The following is a 20,292-nucleotide window of genomic DNA, read 5'->3' as shown; positions in this document are numbered from 1 at the left end:
TGAGTATTTCCTTTCTTGGTTGTTCTTCCACAATCGCCATGTGCAAGTGTCATATAGCATTTTAGCTCCAATCGAGTTCAGAGCCTATTCCCAGAGCAGACACAAAGTCAGGGCCAATGAAGATGTTGAGTGGCTGTGGTCAAAATCAGGAGCTCTCACCTTGGCCATCAGTGGTCTCATCACCCGGTAGTCTGTGGCTGTGGAGTTTAGGTAAGGTATCTGCAGCCTTACCTCTGAAGCTCTAGAGGCAGATAAGATAAAGCCAAGTGACGGCTGCTCGGTTCTCTCCAGGAAGCCAGGTTGGCTGTCCACGTGAACAGGACATGGATATAATTTAAATGACCAAAGATGAACTGTGACCTTTCTTAGCAGTTCTTGTGGTTAACAGGAGAACAGAAATGCCATTCCTGCATAGATAGGCTGAATAGCATCGCGACATATGCAGGCCCAAGTTCTGTCTCCTCCAACTGGGAAAAAATCTTAATTCCTGTGAAAAGAGAGAGAGGAAAAAAAAAAAAGAGTCTGGGTTTGTGTCACAAGCCACCTGCAAGTATAGATGAAAATAATAATAGGTTCACACTTACTCACTTATTACAAGACCTTCTTTCATTCCTCAAATGATTTGAGATTATTTTTGTCTTAGTTTTACTGAAGAGGAAATTCAAGCTCAGGTAGTCATAAATCATTTCAAACATCATGAAAGCTAGAAAGTGACCACACTGGAATTTGAACCCGAGGCTCTCTAATATGAAGTCTGGGTTATTTGAGTGCATTCTGTCACCTCTCTGGTCAACTAGGGCACAAAGGACCAATCCAAAAAAAGCCCTCACTCCCTCATTGCTAAGTCTCCAGGCTCATAAATGAGAGCATGTTGTTCATTCCCTAAATCTCTGCTTCTCAAACACCAGCTCAAGTTTAACTGAAAGGGGTGTGTTTTTTTTTAATGATTTTCATTTTTTCCATTAGAGTTGGTTTACAGTACTCTGTCAGTTTTCTACTATACAGCAAAGTGACCCAGCCACACATATGTATATACATTGTTTTTCTCACATTATCCTCCATCATGTTCTATCATAAGTGACTAGATATAGTTCCCAGTGCCATACAGCACAGTCCCATTGCTTATCCATTCCAAAGGTAATAGTTTGCATCTATTAACCTCATATTCTCAGACCACCCCACTCCCTCCCCCTCCCCCTTGGTAACCACAAGTCTGTTCTCCAAGTCCATGAGCTTCTTTTCTGTGGAAAGGTTTGTTTGTACTGTATATTAGATTCCAGATATAAGTGATATCATATGGTATTTGTCATTCTCTTTCTGACTTACTTTGCTTAGTATGGGAGTCTCTAGTTCCATCCATGTTGCTGCAAATGGCATTATTTGGCTGAGTAGTATTCTGTTGTGTATATATACCACATCTTCTTAATGCATTCATCTGTCAATGGACATTTAGGTTGTTTCCATGTCTTGGCTATTGTGAATAGTGCTGTAGTGAACATATGGGTGCATGTGTCTTTTTCAAGGGAAGTTTTGTCTGGATATATGTCCAGGAGTGGGATTGCTGGGTTATATGGTAGTTCTATATTTAGTTTTCTGAGGCACCTCCATACTGTTTTCCATAGTGGTTGTACCAATTACATTCCCACCAACAGTGTAGGAGGGTTCCCTTTTTCCACAATTGGGTGACTTTTAAAGTGAAAATCAAAGATGTCCACGTGGCTCAGCATCCTGGATAATCTAGGCCCCTCTGTGTCATGGCTGGTCACTCCTAGAGGCTGTGCCAGTGATTACAGCCATGAAGGCTGTCTTGAACTATGCTAGCCTTCACTGGAAAATACAACCTTGGAGGAGCCTGGCTAATAAAATGTGGAGGGGAATGATGAATGCAATGGTAACGTGTGTCCTTCTTGGCTTGTATTATACCAGTGTTTTTCTTTATTTCTTTCCTTTTTTGGGGGGGGCAATATAATCCTTTTATTACACCAAGTAAAATCATAGGACTGCCTATAACAGATTAAAGTAATAGTTGAAGTTCTAATTAAATATTTCTAAACTTGGTCTAAGAGAACATTGAAGCAATTTGACCTTGGCGGGGAGTCACAGATTGTAATCAGCTGTCTTGGCACCCTTTAAACATGGCTTTTCTGTTTTGGTTTTTAAATATTTATAAAATCCTATTCAGGAGTTCCTGTTGTGGCTCAGTGGTAATGAACCCAACTAGTATCTATGAGGATGTGGGTTCAGTCCCTGGCCTCAGTCAGTGGGTTAAGGATTTGGCGTTGCTGTGAGCTGTGGAGCAGGTCACAGACACAACTTGGATCTTGGTGTAGTGAAGGCAGGCAGCTAGAGCTCCGATTTGACCCCCAGCCTGGGAGCTTCCATATGCTGCAGGTATGGCCATAAAAAGCAAAAAAGAAAAGAAAAAAAAAGAAAATAGTCATACAGTTAAGTAGTTTCCAGCAGATACAAGTTTTGAATATCTCGCCTAGCAATAGCAGATATTTTTCATTAAGGCCTTCCCAGAAGTGTTTAAAAGTAGGTGTAACTTTTTTATTTTAAATTTGAGATCTCTGTGTGTTCCCCATAAATATGGAAGCCAGGTAAATGCCTAGTCAATGTTATCACTTCCTATAATGTTACCGAATGCAAGTTCATGTGCCCTGCACACAGTGAAACCAAACAGATCGAAATGGAGTTTGGAGCAGAGAGAAATGTTTATTGCAGGGCTATGCAAGGAGACTGCTGGCTTGTGTCCCTCAAAACCCCAAAATCCTTGAAAGGTTTCAGAGAAGCCCTTTTAAAGTCCAGATGAGGATGGGGCGTGGTTAGTTGCAGACTTTTTGGTGTTGGAATCTCTTGTTTTCGCAGCTGTCCTCAGAGGTCAGTTCACAATGTTCCTGTTAATGTCCAATAAGAAGAATGCTGTTCTCTGTTCCTCAACTTTATATATCTACCTGAATGAACTCATAAAGGTCAGAGCCTTGAGAATGGGCCCTCCTGTGATTTCAGGATCTAAGCAACATTCTTTTACAAAAGCTGCAGAGCTAGCATGACTAAACACAGGAAAAGGAACAGCTGTAATAAGCAGTCAGATTTATTTTTCCCTATTACAATATGGTGCTACTTTGATGAGACGTTCATGTGTTCACTTGTTCTTGCTCTGTTACCATGAAGGAAAAGAGTGACATATGGCCAGGGGATGTTCCTGGCTTGTCTGAGTTAACATGGATTTAAGTGGATTAAAATAAGCATAGCCATGCCCTCCCCAGCCGCTCCACCTGCAGTGAGACCTGGCTGGGGCAGTGGGTCATCCATCACTGACACTAGTATAGTCTTGTCCCCATGACGACACAAGGGAGGCAGGGGATGATTTACATCAAGATCTCCTATGACATGCAGAACCCATCTGTAAATCTCACGCTGGGTTTCCATTCCGATGAAGCACTTCTGTGCTATTGAGACAAATGGGTTGATTAGACACATTCGATTTGATGCTGTTTAGTCAAAATGACCCACATCAGGCTAACGGAGGATTTTCTTCCCCTGTGATTTTTAAAAAAACACATTATTGTATTACTTGGAGAAAGGAGTGCATGTCCATGCCTCTAAAGTAACCAAGTAGCAGTGATTTGCTATTAGATTCCTGGTTTCTGGTTGTTTCTCTTAGTGACACTATTGGAATGGGTCACCCTGATAAATTCTTCCTGGTCTGCAATGTCCTGAGCTTTGAAGAAATGGCCTTTGAGGAGCATTTCTCAGTCAAAAACTTCAGGTTTTCAGAATGGAGAGTGGACCTTCCCCTTTTGCTATCCATTCACTATCAAATGCTAGTTCAGGGAGGAAAAGTGGACAGGTGGATGCCTGCCTCTATCTTGAACCCCAGCAGTAGTTCTGGAACCCCTGATTGTACCTTGCAAGCACATTTGACCCTCGTTGCTTCTTCACTTATCTGGGGATCTTCTCACCCACTGTTGACAGTTGACTCCTTGCTGTGAACTAGATCCTGCAAAATTTAGAAAACTGACTTCTGACACTTTTCTTTTTATTCCCTTAATTCCTTAATGTCTGCATCTGCTGTAATTACAACAAAATTCAATTATAGTGAAAATCCAACTGTAGGGGTAAAATGGGATTATGGTAATTGTTAGAATGGAGAGGCATAGAAATAGGTTTCAAAAGCTTTCAGAAAAGCTATCTGACCAAAACAAGATCAATGCAGTTGGCTGCTAATTAAAGCAAACAGACAAAGGAACGAACGCAACCTAGCTGATTTTTAATGTATGAGCTTCATTAAAAGGCTTACATTAGTCAGCTTGCATATTGAGGACTATTGAAATGTTTTGTTCTTTTGTCTCCATGGAAAGCATATAGAAATTGAAACTGACCTTCAAGTGTATAAAGAAGGCCTGCGAATTCTTAAAAAGGGAAGCAATTCCAGGGAGCGTAAATTCATTCAGACTCATTTATAGATAACCGTTTATCTGAACATTTGGGAATTTCAGAGGCCTGTGGATAGATATTGTATTCATTTCAATCTGTTATGGGAAATGAAGAAGATGGAAATTTAATAGTGTGGAAAAATTCTATAGGTGTTTATATAAATATACTGAGCATTTTAAAGACTGACTTATCTTTTAACAGAAGACTTTCTTTAGATACATTCAAGTTGGGAAATTTTTTGAGGGGGTATGTACATACTTCTAAACATTGCATATGTGTAGATAACTGCAGTAGATAAATAGACATTCAGGCACACACAGTTAACTATGGGGCTTATTTTCTTAGACAAAGACCCTTTTATTTAAATTTTACAAGGGACTTAAGATGTACATGGGTTGATAGAGGGTCATGACGAATGGTGGTGCAGTACCAGATGGGCTTTGTCCCAGAGGAGCAGAGGCTCCTGCCACTCACTTTTCTTTGCAGCGTTTAATGAGGGAGGTGGGGGGTGATTGGCTAGACCTGGCTGTGAATGCTTGCTCTGCTCAGGCTGCAAAGCTGGGACTTAACTCGATTCCATAGCTTTCTGCCTAAGAGGAGATTCGTTCATCTAGACAACTTCTCTTGGTGTCTGACCAGTATTATCTTGATTGTTATAAGTGCAGTTAATCTTCAGTTCTGGGGTTGGTTTGTTCCCATTATTTGAGGCAGGTTCTCAGAACTGTGGCAGCTTCTGTCATGGCTACAGTCTGGTCATCATGTCATTAACTTCTTCCACCTGGTGGGGGTTTCAGTCTCCACAAGACAGCTCACAGGACATGGGTCAGATTATGATCCACAGCCTTTGAGGAGGAACTGAATGTCCCTAACTTTGCTCAATGACTGAACTATTATTACTTGGTTGTTTTCCTTTGCTTCTGCATTTTCTTACTTCTATAGTTAAAAATATTATTTTTTTGTCTTTTTTTTTTTTTTTTTGTAATTTTAAGGCTGCACCTGCAGCATATGGAGTTTCCCAGACTAGGGGTCGAATTGGAGCTGGAGCTGGCCAGCCTATGCCACAGCCACGCCAGATCTGAGCAGCATCTGCAACCTACATCACAGGTCACGGCAACACCAGTTTCTTAACCCACTGAGTGAGGCCAGGGATCGAACCTGTGTCCTCATGGATACTAGTCAGATTAGTTTCTGCTGAGCCATGATGGGAACTCCTAAACATATTCTTTGACTAAAGTTTTTCTACAGACAAAAAGCAGGTGGAGGACATAGGAGGGGAAGGACCATAGGGTCCTTCTCCGTTTCAATAATGATAATAATTTTACATATATATTTGTGCATGTAAAAAAGCACTTCTGGAACGTGACTCTAGGTCACAGCAAATACATAATTTACAGTCTAGAAATGCCAGTGTTTTAAAGGCAGTAGTCCTCACACATGAACAGTGAGGAACATAACAGGGAAATGCTGGCTGAGGCCAGGGAGGGGCAACGTGTAAAATGAGAAGAAATATCCAGAAAACATAAAGAAGGATTTTAAAAATGACTTCCTAATATTAAAAAAAGACAAGTTATAGGATGTAACACCTTTTCCCTAACATATTACAAAAAATGTTTCCCTAACATATTACAAAAAAAATTGGAGTTCGTGCTATGGCACAATGGGATCAGCAGCATCTCTGGAGCGCTGGGGCTCACTTTTGATCCCTGGCCTGGCACAGTAGGTTAAAGATTTAGTATTGCCACAGCTGTGGCATAGGTTGAAACTATAGCTCAGATCTGGTCCCTGGCCCTAGAACTCCATATGGCGCAGGGTAGGTAGCCAAAAAAGAAAGCATACACATAAAACAAAATCCAAGATTGGATAGTTTTAAAGAAACAGATTCACTTAAATGCTATTTAGGAGAGTTTAGGACATTTGTGGAGAAATATTTGACTAAGATGAAACTTAAAATTTGTTATTTTCACTAGAAAGTACCCACAAAGGTGACAAAGAAAGACACAGAGGCAAAGGGATTAGAGACTGAATTCAGTGTTTCAGGCTCAGCAAATGGAGCATGTTCTTAGGGGTGCTCTGGGTGTGGTGCTGAGGCTGATGGGGGAGCAGGGGCCAAAGAGGGGTCATGACCACAGGTGGGCTAGTGCAGGTGCTAACAAAAGTGTTGTGCTCCCACAAAGGATGAATTTTGTGTGCAGGCACATGGTTCACAAGGTTTATTTTTGGTTTTAAAAAGTGACATTCCATTTCTCAGAATTACAAAATTAACATCTTGTTCTTTATTTTTTTTTTTTAAATTCAGCCTATAAAACTGTATTCCTTTTCCAAGTCTAGCAAGTGTTAGCAATCAAGTCTAAAGGACTTACCTGGCTTGGCCACAGACCCAACTAGCAATGCTCCTTGTCTTTCTGAAGAAGTTGATTTGTAGGAAAATTATACCTTCTCATATAAAACTCGTATGTAACTTCTTTCCCTGTTATATCATTCTCCTTTCTCCTCCCACTCCTAAATCGTTTCAGCCTTTCCTTCAACTCTCCTTCACGCCCCTTCGGATCACGCACACCCTGCTTTTATAAAAAGGCAAACAGCTCAGGTGTGTATGCCCTGCTCTCCAAGTCTTCATGGGCATACATCACGATGCTAGCTTATTTGGACGTCTGATGACTATGACAAAAATGCTGTGTTTATGTTGAAAGTTTCATTTGCTAAACATTGCACATCCCAAGAAGGTGCATCCATCTGCTTCATTTATACATGAAATACCATTAGATTTTAGATGATAGATGTTCACAGTGATTGTCTCCTAGCAATTTAAAAAAAATATTGGAGTATAGTTGACTTACAATGCTGAATTAGTTTCAGGTGTACAGCAAAGGGAATCAGTTATATTATACATATACCCATTCTTTTTTTTTTCCCACATAGATCATTACAAACTTTTGAGATTTCCCTGTGCTACACAGCAGGTTCTTGCTAATTACCTATTTTATATACACAATAATGTGTATTCATTATTCTCACCCTCCAAATTGCTACCTCCCTACCAGTTTCCCCTACGGTAACCTGGTAACCTTAAGATTGGTTTTGAAATGTGGGTGAACCTAGAGATCATCATACTGAGTAAAGTAAGGCAGCAAAAGACAAATATCATTTGAGATCACTTATATGTGGACTCATAAAAAATGATTCAAAAGACATGATTTATAAAACAGAAACAAAGGCAGCAATTTGAATGCAGTGCCTTATACCTGAGATTGTGACTGCCTTCACATTTAATGGATTCTTTTCACCACTTCTGTAGCTTGGCACATTGTCTTCTTTCCTGGTTCTTGTCTTAGAGGAAAAAAAGAAACAAAACACCAGTTAAAAAGAGCTGGTCAGAGAATATGGAACTCATGCCCCTAAAACTGCCCTTTTGAAATCAGCAAATTGGGGTTATGTATCTTTTATTTTGAGTATCTACTTTACAGATGAGTCTTTCTAATCACAGTGTGCATTGAACCAAAATGAACTAAGCTCTAAGGCAGCCCTATAAGTATTCATTAATTTTTCCTCATTCTAGACATAATTAGATTTTTCCTTACCCAAGTACTCTTTTTCCCTCCCTAGACTACATCTCACTCTCTCTCTTTCTCTTTTTAGGGCTGCACCCCTGGCATATGGAAGTTCCCAGGCTAAGGGTCAAATTAGAGCTACAGATGCTGGCCTATACCACAGTCACAGCAATGCAGGATCTGAACTGTATCTGTGACCTACACTACAGCTTATGGCAAACACCAAATCCTTGGTGCACTGAACAAGGCCGGGGATTAAACCCACCCTCATGGATACTAGTTGGATTCATTACTGCTGAGCCAAGATGGGAACTCCTCTTTTTTTTTTTTTTTTTTTTTTGAGTGATCACAAATGAATGAATTTCTAGCCTACATTGTTGTTGATAAATTGAGTTTATTGGCACCATGATATGGGGTCTGGGTGAGGCTCTTTAAATACGTTCAAAGTGCCCAGGCAGTTCTTATAGTGTCCCACAAGATCCCTTCCCCTCCAAGTTCAACTTAGCTTGGCAATCTTGAGTTTTAAGAATATGTTAAAGTGTAAGATTATAGGGAGAAATGTGTACCCATTTCTGTGTGTGTTTATAGGATGCTGTTTTCCAGGAAGTTAAGATTCTTAGCTGGAAATAAGAGAATCCCAGCTCAAGCTAGCCTGAGTAAGATGAGCTTTCCTAGAAAAGTCTTGGGTTATTGCGCAGAATCGAAGATGGATTCAAACAGCCAACCCTCTGAATGTTCAGGGATGCAACCTAATCTTGAAAGCAATAGGGATCAGCCACACAGATAGTGTCGGGGCTGCCTCCATCTCCCTTTCCTGCTGCATCCTGGACCTCAGCACTTTTTTTCTCTTTCTCTTTCATTGCAGACAAGTGTCTTCTTATGGCCAATGAGAACTTCTAAGTTTTGATTTTATCGCTTCAGTCATCAAAAAAGGAGCTGATCTGAACTTTCTTGGTGCCAGAACCAAAAGAACTGTGGGCTAAGTCCCTATTGACCTGGCTTTTCTCAGCTTTCCATCTTGAAAGCAGTTAACTTTTTGCTGGAGGAGGGAGGGGAATGTCAGTCATGGGATCTGAGATAAAGAGAGAGAGAGAGACAGAGTGTGTGTGTGTGGGTGTGCGTGGGTGGTGGGGGAAGGGGAGTGGGATGGGAAGAGATGGCACTAGAGGGATGCCCGGTAAGAATTTGTCAGTGGAGTTCCCATCATGACTCAGTGGAAATGACTCTTACTAGCATCCATGAGGATGAGGGTTCAACTCCTGGCATTTCTCAGCAGGTTAAGAATCTGGCATTGCCGTGAACTCTGGTGTAGGTTGAAGACTTGACTTGGATTCTGTGTTGCTGTGGCTGTGGTGTAGGCCAGCAGCTACAGCTCCAATTCGACCCCTAGCCTGGGAACCTCCATATGCCTCGGGTGTGGCCCTAGGGAAAGAAAAAAAAAATAAGAATTTGAGTTTCAGAGAGGAAAGGTCTTGAGCTAGGTGCACTGCAGGAGAGGCAGTGTCAGAACCAGGGGCCCTGCGATGCAAAAGAAGGACAAGAGTCCTCACAGCTTCCATCAGGCACACACAGGGGCAGAGGTCCTTGCTGGGACTTTGTAAATGAGGACACAATTGTTTCCAGTTTATCCAACAGCCCCACAACACAGGGGTGGTGATGGGGGGCTGGTACAGCCCAGAAACGTGCAGTTCAAGTGACAACACAGTTTCTTTTCCACTAAGCTGGAAATGGAAATCAAGAGGAAGGATAGGATTTGGAGTAGGGAGGGGCCCCTTTTTTGTATATTTATTGATAGGTGGGATTTTCTTTGATAGCAAAATTACTGGGTCCCTCTCTCTCTCTCTCTCTTTTTTTCCTGTGTTTTCAAGCCTTAACTGGATACCATGGAGTTACCAATAAGCTTTTCCCAAATATAAGCCCTGTCAGCACAATTGTGTGTTTGCTGTGCTAAGCAGAAAATTTCTAATAATCTGTCCGAACATATGCAGGAATATTAGTTTCTGAGCTTTGAAACAATCATTGCTGGAGGGTTTCCTACCTCCATAGGACGTTTAGGATAGATCATCATCAGTAAATCACCTTACATTTCCTTGCTTCACACTCTCAGAGGCTCTCTACAATGAACCCTTTGATTGTATTTTACCGTGTCTGTAATTTCATTGTTTATACCCTGTCGCTGGTAGAATTCATGGAATCTTACTTTTCCTCTAAAGACTGTCTTTGATAATTTCAGAGTGTGTCTTTGCTTTTACTCTTAATTTTATTCGTCATGAAGACTGGGCAGATACCTGATGATTTCTTAGTAGTGACGGTGTCTGCAGTGTAGAGATTTAAAAACCTGTACCTAAGAGACGAAGAGAATTAGGCAGAGACACCACGGAGTAAATGGCTACGCTGGGATTTGAACTCAGATATATGTGACCCTGAGGACCATGATCTTTGTCCAGAAGAAATGAACATTGCATTCTCTCCCATTAGCCCGAGTGACACGTAACATTTGTCTTTCCTGAAGTGTTTGTTTTATTTCATTGTGGGTGTGTTTCAGTTCTTAAATTTTCGCTTAGTCCAGTCCTAGCCTGTTATTATCTTTTTTGCTAACATTACTTATAGTAGCTTTATGATAACCTCTTAGTATTATGTATTACAAATTTCCAGAGAATTCTTCTCTAGTGGAAACTTACATGGATTCATCGTAATATCATCATGAATAATGATAATTAACACACAGAGTTTTAATATTTTGAAATACATACTTAAGATAGAGCCATCTAAGTGGGACCACTAGGTCAAGTTATCCGAACATTTCAGAGAGTTTTTAAAATGTATGGTGAAAATATTTTTCAGAATACTCATACCGTCTTCATCATAAGTAGTAAAGGCCTCATTTAAAAGGTGGCATTGGCAATTTTAAAAATTATAGAATTTCCTTGCCTGTTCACTGAGCAGGTACTATCTTTTCAAATTTCATGGGTGGTTTCAAATAGATTCCTGGCCATCACCCAAAAGAGAAGCTTGAGGATTATGACCTCAATTATCTGCCCTTTCCCCCTTTCATTTAAAAAATGCAAAACCTTTCCAAAAAGGAAAATTACAATCTTGGTCCATTTTGTTCTATGGGAAATGAAAAGCCTTACACATTCTCACCACTTCAAATTAACTTTAAGTAAATGAGAATGTGCCCCAATGTTGAAATGCTTAATTTAATTGCCCAAACCAGCTCTGAGCCTTTCATTGTCCATTAGCACCAGATGGGCCCACCTCTTACGTTCATGCATTCAGGTCTCACTCACATAGAGGCTTACAGCAGACTCATTTCCACCATTAATTCAGGTGGTTGGATATAAGACACGTTTGGTTGTCTCCTTATTTCAACTGATTTGTTTTATTTGGTTTGATTTTGCTCCATCTTTCACTAGGTGTTTGCCAAACTACTGCGAACATGGAGGGAGCTGTTCCCAGTCCTGGACGACCTTCTACTGTAACTGCACTGACACAGGCTATGTGGGTGCCACCTGCCACAATTGTGAGTAGACTCATGGTGACACACAGTCCAATGGGCAAATGTCCAGGAATACCAGGGATAACATCAGGATAGATTCACCATGGTACGGGCACTCTTTAGTCATTCATTCCAGGGTGTCTTTCCTGAGAGGATGCTCTATGCCAAACCCTGCAGTAAGCATGGAAGATGCAGGGGTATAGACCTTATCATCATGAAGCTTGGGGTCTACCAGGAAGACAGACAGCAAATGGGATAGGAGTTGAGTCAGAGGCAGGACAAGGTGCTATAGGCACACCAGGGAAAGCTGTGGAGTCATTGGCCTTGTCTAGGTGGGTCACCTCATGCTGCTGCAATAAATGACCTGCTTCTCTGGGGCCTAAGTGTCGAGCAGTTGTGTTCTGCTTATTTTGCATGCACATCACAGGTCCACAGGGGACCCTCTTCCACGGTGTTCTCTCTGGGAGGCTGGCAGAGACTCCATCATCCATTGGGAATGTTGCCATGGCAGGAGATGGAAGCACAGCTTCTACCCAGAAGTGGTGAACATTATGTCCACTCATGTTCCACTGGGCAAATAAAGTCCCGTGGGCACCTTGATTCAGGAAGCGGGGAGCAGTCAGGGATTGAACCCATGCCATAGCAGAGACCTGAGCCTTTGGGATCCTGCTGTGTAGTACTAGGAACTCTGCTAATCACTTATGATGGAACATGTAATGTGAGAAAAAAAGAATGTATACATGTAAGTGTAACTGGGTCACCATGCTGTACAGTCAAAAAATATACATATAAATAAAGTTTAAAAAAAAAAAGAAGGGGGGGGAGTGTCATCTTATCATGGGATCTGGGACAGTAGAACAGCATAATGATGCTGAGTACTGATACTGGCTTCCATGTCCATGTTAGGGAGGATTCAGAGAGAAGGTTTGAGCTGATCTTGTGGTAGGAATGTGGCAGAAAAGAAAAAGAAAAAGGAAACTGAAGCTGCAAGTAGTTTCACATGGCTGGAGAGTGCTGACAGTAAGTGGTAAGGAAGTGAGGCAACGTACATTCTGCAAAGAATAAGGAGTGAGGAGTGTAAGTAAAGGAAGAACATGATCCCCAATTTCTATAGTTTTACAGTCCCGTCAGGGTCACCAAACAAAAACCATGACAGAATGGAGGTTTTCCATTCAGAGAACTGTATGTCAGGCTGTGCGCAGTGAACTGTAAGTTTAATTAACAAAGACATAATGGGAAGGTGCTGGCTAGTGCTGTAGGAGATTTCATGGAGAATGTGAACTTTGAAATTGACTTAGAGCGTAGAGGGGTAGGAGTAGGGCCTTCAGAACCATGTAAGAGCCAAGCCAAGGTTGGGGCTTTTCTAAGGACTATGGGGAGACTATCCCTTGGGGAAATCTCACCTGTGTTTTTTAAGTCCCTGCTTAAGGAAGGGATCAGTAGGGAGTTCTTGCTGTGGCACAGCAAAAAGAACCCAACTAGTATCCATGAGGATGTGGGTTGGATCCCTGGCCTCGCTCAGTGGGTCAAGGATCTGGCATTGCCATTAGCTGCGGTGTAGATCACAGACATGGCCTACATGGATCCTGCCTTGCTGAGGCTGTGGTGTAGGCTGGCAGCTATAGCTCCAATTTGACCCCTAGACTGGGACCTTCCATATGCTGTGAGTGTGGCCTTAAAAAGCAAAAAAAGGAAAAAAAAAATAAAAAGGATAAGTAGGTGCCAGCTGGGCTAAAATCAGACACTCTGGTCCAGGATGAGCAGCATCCATGCTCTCAGCCATTCTGTGGCTTCCTGTACAACTGGGAAGGGAACACTCACCAATGATGACCACAGAAGAGTCGAATCAAATCAGAGAAGAGGCAGCCCAGTGGCTATCATGGGATGACATTACTCCCCTTAGTTACCTGTGGAAGTGAAAGACACTGCCTAGCTTCTTCATGGTATATCATATTTAAAATTTTCTCTTTAGTTATTTGGATCTGTGAGAACTTAACCAAGAGGGCTCAGGTTTAAATTTTAACAAGCTCTTGTACTTGAACAAGGACATGATTTTAATACTCCAAAGCTCAGTTTTCTCCCAGATCCTATAAAGGAAAACTAGTAATATGGTGTGGACGATTTTAAGGCTAAAATGACATGGTTTTATCTAAGTTTCTCAAGAAATATCTTATCTATGTCTGTTGAGTCTGGTTCCAGAAATACTATCCCTAAATAGCCAAGAACAATGTATAATTGTACAAACACATTGTAGGACATACACAAGGCTGTTTAGATCACACTGTCAATGCTTCTTTCTAGAGGCAACCAGATTGGCCATCAAGTTAGAACTGGGATGAGACAAACTTGAAGACTTAAGTCAAAAGTATCCAAATATAGGTCAAATCACATGGCAATAATTGTATGATTTTTAAAGCTTCTTCTTTTCACTTTCTCCTAAAGTAATTTAACAATATTTTGAGAAGTTCATCTGTATGGATGTGCTACTCCTTGAAATTTATCCATCCGTCAGGCTAAAAATAGATTTCTAACTTGATAAAAAAAGTGTGAACTTGAAAGTCGATAGAAGTTAGGTGCTGATTTTTTAAGGAAAGCTGTCAAAGTTGATGAGTAGGAGATTCAATATACCAAGCCTTAAAAATACTATTTTTTTTAACACCTGTCCACCCCCCTTTTTTGTGAAATCACTCAGTGTCTATACTGTGGGCTGCAGCACTGCTAACTCCCTTTTTCCCATCTGGGCACCCAGCCAGGACAAATCAGAGGTGTGTGGGTGGCTGTGACGTTTGGCACATACCTTGGATATCTGTGCATTTCAGGAATTCATCTCCCTCTAACTAATCCCTCCCCTTCCCTCAACTGGGTGAGAACCACTGTTTTGAGTCAGATTTATAAAGTGAGTAAATCAAGCCAAGCTTGTCTGTCTTTTAAAAGAATGTGCCCCAAATGTGGGGCATCAGGAATCAGAGATGCTATCTCCTCAGGCAGCAGGTGCAGCCCTAAAAAAGCAAAAAAAAAAAAAAAAAAAAAAAAAAAGAAGGAAAAAGAAAGAAAGAAATCAGAGATGCTAAACTACAGGAGACAGCATGTAGGATCCCCTCAGGTAAAAGTGAAACAAGCGAGTTCACAGCCCTGCTTGTGTGGAAATGACCAGTGCCTTCGTTGGCTGGGGTTTATTTTCTTGAAACTGTCATTGACAATCAGAATAGCCGCTGTGAGAACTTTAGAGTTATAAGACATTTATAATAATATTGAAAAATAATTTCTTGAGTATTGGTCTTTTGTCTTTTCAAGCCCTTCAGATTTGGTTTTGTTTTTCATTCTTGGTGCTTCCTAGTAAACGTGAACCGAAAAAGGTCGTGTAGAACAGAAAGGGTTCACTTTTTTCTGTCCAGCTTTGTGGATAAGAGATGGGTCTGTCTGGGGAGGAGGGTGTGAAGAATTCTAAGGAATGGCAAGTTGGGAACCCCCAGTCTTTAAACGTAGGAGGTTGCTGACAAGGTAGATATGTCATCATCCCTTTCTTCCTTGCCTAATGACACATAAAGGACTTGGGTAAGCAAGTTATGTTACTTTTCAAACACACTTTGTTCAAAACATCCTATTTAAAAAGAGATGATGATCACTAATTATTAGACAAATGTAAATCAAACCTATAACGAGGTACCCCCTCACACCTGTCAGAATGGCCATCATTAACATCTACAAATAACGGATGCTGGGGAGGGTATGGAGAAAAGGGAACCCTCCTGTACTGTTGGGAATGTAAACTGGTACAGCCACTTTGGAAAACAGTATGTAGGTTCCTCAGAAAACTAAAGACAGATTTACCATGTGATCCATCAATCTCACTTCTGGGTATATATATGCAGGCAAAACCACACTTTAAAAGATATATGCACCCCAGTGTTCATTGTAGCATTATTCACAACGGCCAAGACACGGAAGCAACTTAAATGTCCATTGAAAGATGAATAGATTGGAGTTCCCGTTGTGGCTCAGTGGTTAACAAGTCCGACTAGGAACTATGAGATTGCGGGTTCAATCCCTGGCCTTGCTCAGTGGGTTAAGGATCCGGCGTTGCCGTGAGCTGTGGTGTAGGTTGCTGATTCGGCTCGGGTCCCATGTTTCTGTGGCTCTGGTGTAGGCCGGCAGCTACAGCTCCGATTAGACCCCTAGCCTGGGAACCTCCATATGCCACTGGAGAGGCCGTAGAAAAGGCATAAAGACCAAAAAAAAAAAAAAAAAAAAAAAAAAGAAAGATGAATAGATTAAGACCTTGTGGAACATATATACAATGGGATACTATCTGGCCATAAAAATAAGGAAATCGTGCTATTTGTAGCAACATGGATACGGCTAGAGATTATCATACTAAGTGAAGTAAGTCGGAAAGAGAAAGGTAAATACTATATCACTTATATCTGGAATCTAAAATATGGCACAAATGAACCTACCTACAAAACAGAAACAGACTCACAGACATGGAGAACAGACTCGTGGTTGCCAAGGGGAAGGGGGGAGGGAGCAGGATGGATGGGAGACTGGGGTTGATAGATGCAAACTAGTACATTTAGAATGGACAAGCAATGAGGCCCTACTGTACAGCATAGGGAACTATATTCAATCTATTGGGACAGAAAAGCATATGAAAAAAAAAAAAAGCCCTATGTCTTATCTCCTTTCTCAAACAAGTAAGACATTTTGAAAACCTCTGTATATGAACTTAGTGATGGGACATCAATAAGGTTGCCATCATCCTTCCGATTGCTGCAGACCAACTAGGATATTGTGACACCAGGTAGAGATTGCAGTTCTGGAAGACTGCGAGGTGAGAGGGTTTTGTGTGGGAGAACGATCATGAAACCATCCTGGGAGGATGTAGGATGCGTGAGCACTTGAAAGACAGCTAACATGAAAATGGGTGTAAGGACTAGGGAAGCCTGTTGTAAAGAGGGCTGCTGGCGAGAGACAAGACTTAAAGGTAGGAATATATACGCTGTGTTTTGGGACAATGAAGATGTTTGCCTGGCTCGAGAATGGGAAAATAAATAGCTCTTTTCATTCATTCCTGAAGCCCAAATGGTATTCCCACGATGCACTTCCCCTAGGGGAAATCTGAGCTCACTTCCCTTTATTACCCAAGCTTTTCCCATGTTACTTCGGTATCTATAAATACCACTTTAATGACTACCTGACAAATAGTCCGTTTAATGACTCTTTTTGTATTTATTCAACCATTTTAATCTTTGGGGGGCAGTGGTGGTGAGGGGCCCTATGTTATTTCCAAATATTTATTATTATAACCAACTCAACAGTGAGAATTTTGTGCTTAAGTTTTTAACCCCACATGATCAACTGTTTTCTTCAAATAGGCTTAGAAATGGCATTATTGAGAGAAGGACTGTGAATCGTTTTAAGGATCTTGATTCATATTTCAACAGGCTTTCCTAACATCCTGCTATAGTTTATATTCTGATCACTCTATTTTGAGATCTTGTCTCATGTTCTAAGGCAGAATTGTTTACTGTATTTTATAAAACTATCTTACATGTGTTTGTACTATAATATTTGCATATTGAAATGGAAATGATTATTGACTCTGACAGTGAGTTTTAGAGGAAGAAAAAGGGTTTGTCCTTTAGGTGAAATATACAACAGGAATAAGAATGTCTCCACAGAATTGTACTTAATCATACAAGTAAGGACCTTTTGAAAGCACATCTCTTGTCAGTAACCATGCAAATGACAGTTCCTCACACACTGAGGGGACTTGGGAAGTAATCCAAGTACTTGTCATCTTCCCTGTGTCTCCTCATGGGTAGGACTGCCCTTGATCTTCACAGTATGTATGTATGTCTTTTTAAAAATTTTTGGCACGCCTGTGCAATATGGAAGTTCCAGGGCCAGAGACTGAACCTTCACCACAGCAGTGACCTGAGTTGCTGCAGTGACAATGCAGGACCCTTAACCTGCTGAACCGTAAAGGAACTCCCTCAGTATCCATGTTTGATCACATTCACACAGGCCCTTTAGAGGGTCTCCTCCCCATTTCCCATCCTTTGCTAATCCCCTTGAGGGTGCAGCCTCTCTGATGTCCCAACAGTGCCCGTCAGCTCCCTTCGCAGCTTGGCAAGAAGATGTCAGCTTTCTTTCTCTCCCAAGCTTGATACAGTGCCTCTCCCATTGGGCAGTCAATAGCCAGGTATTGATTGGGATCATATCAAGTCATTTGGTGATCAGCCTTTAAGGTAGCCATCACAGAGGGCTAACTCTTGAGCTGTTTCAGCAGTAGGTAAATGGTCCTCTCACTGCATGGTGTTTCATGATTGAAATGAAAAGTTAGAGAGAGTTGAGCACTCTTGATGATAAGAGGTTTATTTAAATCAGGACTCATATCTTTTAGCAGATGTCAACTCATATTGTAATGTTATGCCATGGGTTTCCTATCAAGATCTAAAGAAAACCCATCTCCATGCTCACCCCTGAATGTTGTCAGCAGATGCTCCAGCCTGAAACTAGGTACCTAAAGTAGGAGAAGAAAAAATCAGTAATGAATTGTCAAATCCACACCCTGCTTCATTTTATGACACTCACCAGGGCCTTTGGTGCCATCATTACTTTTATTCCTGTTGACTCTCCTACTGAGACCATAAATTTCTTTAGGGATGGAACTGTGTTTTGCTGTTATTGCCACTAACCGTATCCAAGGAATTGATGACACAAAGGTGAGACAGATAGTGAAACAGAAGATAATTCAGTGTGCCATAAAGTGGGGCCTCCACAAGGACAGGATAGTGTCTGAATCTTCTCTGTGTCCTCAACCCTTTCTCTAATCCCTGTCACATGGTAGTCATCTGCTGTTGGCTGTATACACAGATGAATAAATCAAAGAGGTGCCCACAGTGATGTGGAGCTATTGTGGTGAGGGCACTATCCCTTTCTGGAGGAGGTGAGAAAGTTTTCACAATAATTGATGTTTGAATAGATGTTTGAAAGATGAGAGAGAACAGGGGCAAGGAGAAGAAAGGACTGTGTGCTAAGACAGGAAATGTGACGGGTCACGCAGCAGAGGGCACCATGAGGTGCTTAGCACAGCTGGAATCTAAGGTGAAACAGAGGAAGAGAGAGGCAGGATTTGCAGCCAGAAGAGAAGATGCTGATACCTTGAAAGGGAACTTGTTTCTCTGCTGAGCACTGAAGGGCTAGCCACGGTTTTTTGGTTCATGCTGAGAATTGATTTGCTAATATTTATTTGGTTGTTTGCATTTTTGTGTATCAATTTCTTTTGGAGCTATAACAGTGATGGTAGAGCACACACTGATGTTGGAAGTCAACTTCATGGTGGATGCAAGGGTCCGCATTGTCTATGTGTTGGGTGCTGGGCAGAGAAACTAGATACTATTTGCAGTTGTATGGGCAGCAAAGAATGAGATTCAGAGCAAACTGGAAAGAAGGGACCTGACTTGAAAAGTGTATCTAAAATTGGATCACACAGACTTGAAGACAAATCGAATGCAGCAGAGAGAAGGATGACTTTTAGCTTTGTAGCATGGAAGACTTCATGAATGAAGGATACGTGGCTGAGTCCCCAGGTCTTTCTGCACCTGAGAGCCTGGTGCCAAATCCAGGCCTGCCATTTGAAAAATGTATAACTTGGGGCGAGTTGTGTGAGTGCTGTGTGCTTTCATTTCCTCCTTTGTGATACAGGGCTAATAATAGAAGCCACCTTATGGAAATATCATGAGGATTAAATAAAAGAATCCCCATAAGTATTTAGCCTGGTGCCTGGAAAATGCAAGGTCCCGGATGCATGTCAGCTTTTATTTGAGCAGATGGAGGACATGCAGAAGGAAGAGGGTACTTAGCAGATGCTGTTTTCAGTTCAGTTTGGGGCACAGCGTTTGCCTGGAAAGATACTCACTGTACAGAAGTAGCTGCATATCCCAGAGTCATGTCCAGAGGAGGATCAGAATCACTGGGTGCAGAGTTAAATAGACAAAATCAATCAGATACATTGTCCATGGGTGGAACCTGCAAAGTGAGACATTTGAAGTGACTCAAGAAAGGGTACAAGTAAGGCACAACTAAAGAGGAAGGGGGAGGAAAGAAGAAGGAGAAACTCGGGGAAAAAGTGGTAACCGAAGAGGCAGATGAGAAGTGTTCCCAGAGTAGATGATAAACAGAAATGTCCAAGCCATTTACCCCAGGTCACTTTGTTATCATGGTGGTTGCTAATTGTTGAATGACTGGGTGGATGTTTAAATAAGGAGTTGGAGGAAAGCACAATAAGAGAAAGAAAGACACCATTTTCCATAGGCAGTCTCTGACTGTGGCAATATAGGAATGTGCTGCCACTTACTGTCCCAAGAGAATTTGTGGTTGTTTTTTTTTTTTTTTTGGCTATGCTTGTGGCATGTGGAGTTCCCAGGGCCAGAGATCCAACCTCCACCATAGCAGTGACAATGCCAGATGCTTAACCTGCTAGACCACCAGGGAACTCCAGGAATTTTGGGGTTTCTTTTTTTTAATTTATTGAAGTAGAGTTGATTTATGTGTTATGTTAGTTTCTGGTGTAAGCACAGTGATTAAATTATATATATATATATATATATATTTTCCTTTTTCTTTTTTTCCATTATAGCTGGTTCCCTGTGCTATGCAATAGGACCCTGTTGTTTATCCATTCTATATATAGCAGTTTGCATCTGCTGACCTCAGCATCCTACTCCATCCGTCTCCCACCTCCCTTCCCCTTGGCAATCACAAGTCTGTTCTCCAGGACTCTGAGTCTCTTTCTACTTC

At 41.4% G+C, this 20,292-nt stretch overlaps 1 protein-coding gene across 4 annotated transcripts in view; it reads left to right on the top strand.

Moving 5' to 3' along the window:
• The window catches only part of CNTNAP5 (contactin associated protein family member 5), an 865,075-nt gene that overhangs the window by 535,188 nt on the left and 309,595 nt on the right, over positions 1-20,292 (top strand). For all 4 annotated transcript variants that reach the window (XR_014829313.1, XR_014829314.1, XM_021075830.2 and 1 more), the window contains one exon: positions 11,405-11,511. Coding sequence is in view for 2 of the 4 variants with exons in the window: in XM_021075830.2 (XP_020931489.2) it covers positions 11,405-11,511 (107 nt within the window). In the remaining 2 variants the exon portion in view is untranslated. The remainder of the gene's footprint in view (positions 1-11,404; positions 11,512-20,292) is intronic.

This window comes from Sus scrofa, chromosome 15 (assembly GCF_054392235.1).
Source record: "Sus scrofa isolate SSC_HxYL_T2T_F1_AM1 chromosome 15, Sscrofa_HxYL_maternal_Yorkshire_Landrace_v2.0, whole genome shotgun sequence".
Classification (NCBI taxonomy): Eukaryota; Metazoa; Chordata; class Mammalia; order Artiodactyla; family Suidae; genus Sus; species Sus scrofa.
This window is presented reverse-complemented; position numbering and strand designations above follow the sequence as displayed.